The 10,673-nt window shown below is 37.3% G+C and overlaps 1 protein-coding gene across 6 annotated transcripts in view; it reads right to left on the bottom strand.

Annotated features, from left to right (window-relative positions):
- Window positions 1–272: 272 nt before the first annotated feature.
- Window positions 273–10,673, bottom strand: part of LOC106875566 (uncharacterized) — a 360,383-nt gene continuing 349,982 nt past the window's right edge. For all 6 annotated transcript variants that reach the window (XR_016244845.1, XR_016244844.1, XM_089365512.1 and 3 more), the window contains one exon: window positions 273–688. Coding sequence is in view for 4 of the 6 variants with exons in the window: in XM_089365512.1 (XP_089221638.1) it covers window positions 671–688 (18 nt within the window). In the remaining 2 variants the exon portion in view is untranslated. The remainder of the gene's footprint in view (window positions 689–10,673) is intronic.

The following is a 10,673-nucleotide window of genomic DNA, read 5'->3' as shown; positions in this document are numbered from 1 at the left end:
GTTTAAAACATAAATTTACAATGAATTTTGATGGAAGGTTTTTACTGAGATCCCCTTAAAGCATGAAGTTTCTATCATAAGACCCAGTGCAGTCTTAAGTGTGTTGGTATCAAAAGGGTCACACAGCTAAGGGGTATTTTCTCCATTTAGCTTGGAATTTTCTTTCACTTTTATTTCTTTCCTTCTTTTTGTATTATGTGTGTGCACGCGCGCGCGCGCGCGCGTGTGTGTGTGTGTGTGTGCAAGATTATCAGAATTAGAATAAAAGTAAGTTTTTAGTTTTGTTTTTTTATTCATCTCAATCAGAGCCTCACCATGATTATTGTGATCTTTGACTGTTTTTATTCTTTTCTTCATTACTGTTTTTTGTTTGATTTCCAATTATTGTTCCAGAATCTTCTTAATGTGAAATTTCCCATACCATTCTTAACAATATTTTTAAATTTCAAAGTAAAATTACAATAAAAGAGAAATGTTCGCATCAATTGTTCCCGTATCACAACTTCTCTCTCTCTCTGTCTTTGTCTATTTTCTTCTCCATTTTCTGAGGTTATTATTTTGCTAAATACCACACTATGTTATGCTTTAATAACACAGACACAGAATTATTATGTCCATCTGACAACTCTGCAGGGCTGCTTCTTGAATTGTAATTGACCATTTCTCTGTTCTATAGATGAATACATGCCTGCAAAAGAAAGAAAGAAAGAAAGAAAAAAATTATAATAAATAATGTAACAAACAACAAGTGCAGTTATAATGCCTGATATGGATTAAATTCCTTTAATCCATTTCAAATAATGGTGATATTAGGTTCTTCTTTAATTCTTGTGCTACCAATTCACAAGGGTTCAATGACTTCTCATTTTAGAGTATCCAATATTCAAATTAAAATATATCATCATGATTCTTCATGCAAAAAGAAAAAAAAAATCAATTTATTTATTTGTATTTTGAAGTTTTCTTCTTTTTTAATTCCACTTTAATAATAAAAAAGAAACTAATGAAAAAAAAATTATTTTACTAAATCACTTCAAATTCTTCATTTCTTTTGAAATAAAAAAAAAAAAAATCTAAATTCATACTGACAGAAATATGGCCATAAAAGTGTCTTAAGAATAAATGAATGGCACAAAATAGGGAATTAGGAATTCTAGGCTCTTTGGTAACCCTTAAGTGTTTAAACTGGTCATAGTTGGTGATTTACCACATGCACATCATGAAAAAAAGAAAAAAGAGAGTCATGGCTGGGATATGTTTCATCTTGCTTCTGCTGGACTGAGTCTGGCCTAGGGTTAAACAACAACAATAACAACAACTACAACAATATTTTAACTGAAGAATACAAACATCAAGAAAACCAAACATCAGGAGAGAACAATGAACGAGAGATTAACTTTGACATTTTCAGTTAAATTACAAAACTAATCAAACAAGTTTATTACGAAATAAATAAATAATGAAGCAAATTTTAAATCAATATATATATATATATATATATATATATATATATATATATATATTAAAAACAGCCTATCTTACTTTATCTTTTTCACTCTCTCTCTCTCTCTCCGTCTCTCTTTCCCTCTCTCTCATGCACACACACACACATACATACATACATTAATACATATATATACACACACATATACACACACATACATACATACATGCATGCACACATATGTACATACACAAACACATACATATACACATACATACATATGTACATACACAGATGCATACATAGAAACATACATAAACACATACATACATACATACATTATATAAATAAACATATAATTTATTCATAGAATTTATATCTTCATGATTTGTAGATAATTCAAATGCAGCCTTCGATTTTGAACTTAGAAAACCTAGAATACGTGTGTGTGTGTGTGAGAGAGAGAGAGAGAGAGAAAGTGTGTGTACATAAATACATACATACATGCACACACACACACACACACAAACACACACACACGTTATGGCTCTGATAGGGTAGACAGTCATAGTATTTCCAATGCAACATTCAACCCAAGACCGACACTATCTACACCCTCAAAGAAGATGGAAATTCTTCAGTTGCAGAAAATCCATGCATCGCATCAGTAAATCCAAAGTGTGAGTCAAGCAAAGAATGGAATATAATCCAAACAAGAGAGCAAGGAAAAAAGTCTAGCACATCTTTAACGGACAGTTACAATTGTTCTGGAACAACTCTTGTTTTTGATGAAATTGCATGAAAAAGGCACATAATAGGTGCAGGAGGGGTTGTGTGGTAAGTAGCTTGCTTACCAACCACATGGTCCCGGGTTCAGTCCCACTGCATGGCACCTTGGGCAAGTGTCTTCCACTATAGCCTTAGGCCAACCAAAGCCTTGTGAGTGGATTTGGTAGACGAAACTGGAAGAAGCCTGTCGTATATGTATATATATATATATATATATATATATATATATATATATATATATATATAAGCACAGGAGAGGCTGTGTGGTAAGTAGCTTGCTTACCAACCATATGGTGCCAGGTTCAGTCCCACTGCATGGCATCTTGGGCAAGTGTCTTCTTCTATAGCCTCGGGCCAACCAAAGCCTTGTGAGTGGATTTGGTAGACGGAAACTGGAAGAAGCTCGTCGTGTATATGTATATATGTATATATTTATATATATATATGTATGCGCATGTGTGAGTTTGTGTGTCTGTTTGTCCGCCGCCCCCAGCATCGCTTGACAATCGATGTTGGTGTGTTTATGTCTCTGTAACTTAGCAGTTCAGCCTAAAGAGACTGATAGAATAAGTACTAGGCTTACAAAGAATAAGTCCTGGGGTTGATTTGGTCGACTATAAAGGCGGTGCTCCAGCATGGCCACAGTCAGATGACTGATACAAGTAAAAGAGTAATACTTGGGGGGTTCTGTACATTACAGTGGCACTTCATCAGACTTGCATCAAAAAGGAGCGCTCTTAAGCACAATGTAAGAGAGCACTGGTGCTAGTCAGATTAAGTGCTACTCTAAGCATTGAATACACAAACTAATATATACATATACACACACACACACACACACACATACATGTATTACCAGCGTCGCCTTACTTACTAGCATCACTTACTTTACCAGCATCACCTTACTGGCACTTGTGCCAGTGGTATGTGAAAAACAACATTTGAATGACGGTGTTGCCAGTGCCGCTGGACTGGTTCCTGTGCAGATGACCCGTAAAAACTCCATTTGAGTGTGGCCGTTGCTAGTACCACCTGACTGGCCCTCGTGCCGGTGGCACGTAAAAGCACCCACTACACTCTCGGAGTGGTTGGCATTAGGAAGGGCATCCAGCTGTAGAAACTCTGCCAGATCAGATTGGAGCCTGGTGCAGCCATCTGGTTCACCAGTCAAACCGTCCAACCCATGCTAGCATGGAAAGCAGACGTTAAACGAAGATGATGATGATACATACACAAAACTCTTGGACCTTGAATCACTCTGTTGCTTCTGCTAAATATTAATAATAATAAAGAATACATACATACATACACACACACACACATATATATATAAATACACACACACATACATACATGCATACATAAAATAACGCTGAAAAGGAAAAAATTCAATTGTCACTAATTGTGACTGAGGGTGCTGGTTAGCACCTATATTGCTAGAAATGACAGTTAAAACTACTCTTAGAGCTGCAATAAAGCACATTTTCATATGCTAACAGGGGATATAACTGTCTCATAATGAAGCCTGTATATGACTATACAAGACTAGATTCACTTGAAATTACAAACTCATCAGTGGTGACTACTCCATTGTTGGATGGTTTGGTTAAATCCTGACTGTCAATATATAAATATATATGTTTACCATATGGATTGATGGCTGATTCAGCAAAATGCTAATGTGACCATCTTAGGCAAGTGTCTTCTCCTATAGCCTTGGGCCGACCAGAGCCTTGTGAGTAGATTTGGTAGATGGAAACTGAAAGAAGCCTGTCGTATATATACTCTTACTCTTTTACTTGTTTCAGTCATTTGACAGTGGCCATGCTGGAGCACCACCTTTAGTTGACCAAATCGACCCCAGGACTTATTCTTTGTAAGCCTAGTACTTATTCTATCAGTTACTTTTGCCAAACTGCTAAGTTACAGGAGATGTAAACAAGCATTGGTTGTCAAACAATGTTGGGGGGACAAACACAGACACACAAACACACACACACACACATATATATACGATAGGCTTCTTTCAGTTTCCGTCTACCAAATCCACTCACAAGGCTTTGGTCAGCCCAAGGCTATAGTAGAAGACACTTGTCCAAGGCGTCACGTAGTGGGACAGAACCCGGAACCATGTGGTTGGTAAGCAAGCTACTCACCATGCCTATATACATATGTATGTATGTATGTGTGTGTGTGTGTGTTTGTCCCCCTATTATTGCTTGATAACCGATGCTGGTGTATTTACGTCCCCGTTACTTAGTGCTTCAGCAAAAGAGACTGACAGAATAAGTACTAGGTTTGCAAAGAATAAGTTTTGGGGTCGATTTGTTCGACTAAAGGTGGTGCTCCAGCATGGCCACAGTCAAATGACTGAAACAAATAAAAGAATATATATATATATATATATATATATATATATATATATATATAGTGTACAAATAAGTAAGTCAGGAAAAAGTGCATATATTTGTCTTTAGAATGGGTATATTAATTGGAAGGTACAGTATTATATATCCATTATGGCTGATCTTACTGATTGGTTTCATTCCATAATTACCAACTCTGAAGAGCACACGGTTATGTAATTGGACTGTTACCTAACAGTCAACTGAATCCCTAGTGCGAAACCAATCAGGAAGATCAGTCATAATGGGATATATATATTCTGTTATACTTGTTTCAGTCATTTGACTGTGGCCCTGCTGGAGCACCATGAATATACATAATATATATATATTAATATGAATAGTAACCATTGTTGTCATTGTCGAGGGATGTGGTGATTCACAAATGCAACATTATGAGTAGAAAAATTTTGATCAACTAAAATTATTTATGCACTTAGTAGACAAAAACTTCCTCCTCTAGACATTTTAAAAATCTAACAACAAATAAGGGAGATAACTTCAATAATAACAGTTCTCTGAAATTTTGGAGTAAATTTGGTCAACAGGTATATTATACTCTGCTGACAAGACTAAAATTAATCAATATACACACACACACACACACACACACACACACACACACACACACACACATACACACAAATACTGTCAATAACTGGAGCAAATACACAATGCTACAAAGATTATTCATTTGTGTCAGTGTATATGATTGTTATGAAAGAACAAAAGTATTTAATAATGAATTTGTATTCAATAATGAGCAGTCAGCATACATATTTGTATTCAATAATAAGACTAGTTACATTATAGAGAAAGCTGATGACAGTAACACAATAGAAACCCTATTAGCCAACTATGCCAATATTTCTTTTTATTTTATCAAATGGTTTTGATATATTAAATGATAAAGACATGTTATGTTCCATGGCAAACAGCTAGTACAAGGGAGATAATCATTTCTTCATAAAGTTTGGTGGGATTAGAAGTTAAAATTTGAAATTAAGGAACAAGGCAAGTATGAAGAATACACATATTTAATTTTTTGTTTTTTTGCCACATAAAAAAAAACATCTATGCTGGTGTCATATAAAAAAAGCACCAAGTACACTTTGTAAAGTGGTTAACATTACCAAGGGCACCTAACCATAGAAACCTTGCCAAAACAAACAACTGGAGCCTGGTGCAGCTCTTTGGGTTACTAGATCTTGTCAAACTGTCCAACTCATGCGAGCATGAAACTGGAACTTAATTGATGATGATAAGGAGAAGGAGAAAGAGGAGGAGGAGGAGGAGGAGGAGGAGGAGGAGGTTCTCTAAGCAATGTCTAATCATACATAGTTCTATTTCATTCTTTTAAAGAAATTATCAGTATGACATAACCTGAGATATATTAAGTAGATACAATATGAAATGATATACAGAGTATATGATTTAAACAATATGTTTTAAAAATAAGTTGCTAGATCCTACATATCGGCTATTCAAAACATTATATATAGAGTAGGTGTGAGAAGAGGTCAGATCTGACTGGTTTGAATATAAAGCAGGTAAAACATTTGGGTCCAATATGACTGGTTTAAATGCTAAAGAGATATACTTATGTGTATAATCCCTTAGCATCCAGATTATTCTATTAAATGTAATGCTTATTTATTCCCATTGAGTTGAATCAATCATGCATCATCTTGTAGCTTTGAGATTTCAATGATGTGATTGTTTAGTTTTAGAATGACATTGTAGGGTTGGTGCGAGAAGCTGGTTCTGGCCAGTAAAACAGGTAGATTATCTGGGCTGGATTTGGGTGGTTTAACCCTTTAGCATTCATTCAGATTAATCTATCAAATGTAACGCTTATTTATTCATATTGTTTTGAATTAATCATGCATTATCTCATAGAATTGAGATTTTGATGATGTAACTGTTTAGATTTAAAATGACATTGTAGGGTAGGTTTGAGAGGCTGGATCTGGCCAGTTTGAACATAAAACAAATAGAATATTTGGGTTGGATATGTCTAAAGGGATATATATATATATATATTATACAAATAATTACAGAGGCATCAAGCTGTTAGATCAGGTTATGAAAGTTACAGAGAGGGTCATAGCCCAACTAATTAGGGAGCGAATCAATTTAGATGAGATGCAGTTTGGGTTCGTGCCAGGTAAAAGCACTACTGATGCCTTATTTCTAGTGAGACAGTTGCAGGAGAAATACCTAGCTAAGGATAAACCTCTGTACCTGGCTTTCGTTGACATGGAGAAAGCCTTTGACAGGGTCCCCCGATCCCTTATCTGGTGGTCAATGAGGAAACTTGGGATAGAAGAATGGTTAGTGAGAGCTGTGCGAGCCATGTACAGAGATGCTGCCAGTAAGGTGAGGGTTGGAAATGAGTACAGCAATGAATTCCGAGTAGAGGTAGGGGTCCACCAAGGTTCCGTCCTCAGCCCCCTCTTATTTATCATAGTCCTCCAGGCAATCACAGAGGAGTTCAAGACAGGTTGCCCCTGGGAGCTCCTCTATGCTGATGACCTTGCCCTAATTGCGGAGTCACTATCAGAACTAGAGGAGAAGTTTCAGGTGTGGAAGCAAGGTCTAGAATTGAAGGGCCTTAGAGTCAACCTAGCTAAAACCAAAATCCTAATAAGTAGGAAGGTAGATAAAACACAAACCCCTTCAGGTAGATGGCCCTGCTCAGTATGTAGAAAAGGAGTAGGTAGTAACTCTATAAGATGTACCCGGTGCAAGCTATGGACACATAAGAGGTGCAGCAACATCAAAGGCAGGTTAACTAGCAAGTTAGTTTTTGTTTGTGGCAGATGTTCAGGTGCAATAAAGACTGCAAACAAACAGGAAACAACTTCTATCTCATTCCAGGGTGACCAAGTTAGTAGTGGGGGTGGGTGCGCTGAAAGTGTAGCTGCTAGAATAAGAATAGCCTGGGCAAAGTTTAGAGAGCTCTTACCCCTGCTGGCGACAAAGGGACTCTCACTCAGAGTAAAAGGCAGACTGTATGACGCATGCGTACGAACAGCCATGCTACATGGCAGTGAAGCATGGGCTGTAACTGCTGAGGACATACGTAAGCTCGCAAGGAATGAAGCCAGTATGCTCCGTTGGATGTGTAATGTCAATGTGAATACCCGTCAGAGTGTAAGTATCTTGAGAGAAAAGCTGAACATTAGAAGCATCAGTTGTGGTGTGCAAGAGAGACGATTGCGCTGGTATGGACATGTGGTGAGAATGGATGAGGATAGCTGCGTGAAAAAGTGCCACACCCTAACAGTTGAGGGAACCCGTGGAAGAGGTAGGTCCAGGAAGACCTGGGCTGAGGTGGTGAGGCAAGACCTTAGTACATTGGGCCTCACCGAGGCGATGACTACTGACCGAGACCTTTGGAAATGTGCTGTGCGTGAGAAGACCCGGCAAGCCAAGTAAGATCGTTGCCAGTGCCCCTGGACTGGTTCTTGTGCGGGTGGCACATGAGATGCATCATTTTGAGCGTGGCCGTTGCCAGTACCGCCTGACTGGCTCCCGTAGGATTTTCGAGCGAGATCGTTGCCAGTGCCCCTGGACTGGCTTGTGCGGGTGGCACATAAAAGACACCATTTCGAGCGTGGCCGTTTTCGTGCGGGTGACACGTAAAAGCACCCACTACACTCTCTGAGTGGTTGGCGTTAGGAAGGGCATCCAGCTGTAGAAACTCTGCCAAATTAGACTGGAGCCTGGTGTTGCCATCCGGTTTCATCAGTCCTCAGTCAAATCGTCCAACCCATGCTAGCATGGAAAGCGGACGTTAAACGATGATGATGATGATGATGATGATGATATATATATATATATATATATATATATATGTATGTATGTATGTATATAAATTATTATCTATATAGATAGGGTGATAAATTGAATATTTTTTCTTTGGTCGTTGATGACCTCTTTCTAGCATATTGGATGTCCACCTAGTGGTCATCCCTTCTAGACGTATATATATATATATATATATATATATATATATATATATATATATATTTGTATAACCCTTTAGCATTCAGATGACTCTGTTAAATGTAATGCTTATTTATTCACATTGTTTTGAATTAATCATGTATTATCTCATAGCTTTGAGATTTCAATGGTTTGATTGCTTATTTTTAGTATGACATTGTAAGATAGGTGTGAGAGGCTGGACCTGGTCAGTTTGAACATAAAACAGGTAGAATATTTTGACCAGGTATATGGCTAGTTTAAATGCTAATGGGTTAAATGACTTATCCTGCATCAGACCTTTCATTGCAGAGGTAAAAAAACCTCCATTTTTGTAGTTTCCTCACATTTAACATGTTGGTTCTCAGAGCATCATGGTAGTACGTTTGCACAATCCACATGACCCTCATGACTGAGAATTAATATGTCCAACATTACATTATCCATAGTGTTCTTTTTTTTCTCTCTAAGATGGTAGCATGTGGTTTGAGGTAGATTTAGCTGCTATTTCTAGTACGTCTAGTGATTTGCCTCTCTAGAAACCCTTTCGTCAATTCTTTGATGCCATGTCATTACCATTTCTGTTTACCAATTGTTCTTGCTGAATGCCTCTCACTCCATTCTGATCAAAATTTATTTGGGAACAGACCTATGATGATGATGATGATGATGATGATGATGATGATAGTGATAATGATGACAATGATGATGCTGATGGTGGTGGTGGAAGTGGTTGAAGTGTTAGCAGTAATGGTGGTGTTGATGGTGGTAGTGGTGGTGGTGAGGGTAAATAATGAGGGTAAGTGATGAAGAGGAAGAGAAGGTGAGAAGGAGAAAGAAGAGGAAGTGAATGAAGAGGAGGGAATGAGGAGAGGAAGAGGAAAAAGGAGAAAGAGGAAAAGGAGAAAGAGGAAAAGGAGAAAGAGGTGGAGAAGGAGGAGGAGAAGGATGTAGAGTGATATAATTTAGTAAACACCTGTGTACTATCAGACAATGTTTTTTTTCTAAAGCCTAATTGCAGGTAGATAGGTAGGCAGGTAAGCAGATGGATATGTTGGTAGGTAAGCAGATATGCAGGTAGGGAGGTAAGTAAGTAGGTGACTGTTTGGAAGACCTACCTAAATTCAATACAATATTTCTGTAAAGGCTTTCACAACTCGTTAATTACTTAATTAAAGGTAATACCTTAATCCAAGAAAGACAGTTCTGTAATTTCTTGCTAAACAACCTGCACATGACGATCTGATTATAATGATCAAATGTTTGTGCCATACATTAGCTCAATTCCCATCTGGGAATTGAACCCTTGATCTCCCTATTGTAAGTGCGACACATGAACTGTTCGGCCATGCATCCTCTCACACAACACATCGTTGCTTGTAAAAAAAAAAAGGAATTTCACAAATTCTTGTTTGTTAGATTCTCTCGTTAGTTGCAGTCATTGGAATGTGGTCATGCTGGAGCACAATCTTTCAAAGGTTTCATTGATCACATGGATCTTTGTATCTTAGAATCTATTGGAATTTGATACTGATTTTAGTAAGATCTGTTTGTCAAACTGCTAAGATAAGAGATATGAAGTGCTTAGACACAGACACAGACATGCACGCGCACACACACAACCACACACATACACACACAAAGGCAAACACAAAGCGACACACAAACACGCACACATACATACACACTAACATTCCACACACTAACAAGTAAATAAATCAATAAATAAAGTAAATAAATAAATAAAATATGCAGATGCTGAAGATACATTCTTTCATTGTATTAATAACAGTTTTTAATTTAGGTACAAAACCGGCAATATTTTTGGTGGGGTGGAGTGGGCAGTTTAAGTCATTACCATCAGCCCCTAAGTACTTTATTTTATCAACCCTAAACAATTAAAAAGTAAAGTTGACCTCAGTGAGATTTGAACACACAATGTAAAGTGTCACAATAAAATGCTACAGGGCCTCCCAACAATCTAAACTCAGTGTTTCTCAACCATATAAGATTTTGTTGTTAATCTTTATCTGCAATAAATTGTT

Source organism: Octopus bimaculoides, chromosome Z, assembly GCF_046866305.1.
Source record: "Octopus bimaculoides isolate indiv1 chromosome Z, ASM4686630v1, whole genome shotgun sequence".
Classification (NCBI taxonomy): Eukaryota; Metazoa; Mollusca; class Cephalopoda; order Octopoda; family Octopodidae; genus Octopus; species Octopus bimaculoides.
This window is presented reverse-complemented; position numbering and strand designations above follow the sequence as displayed.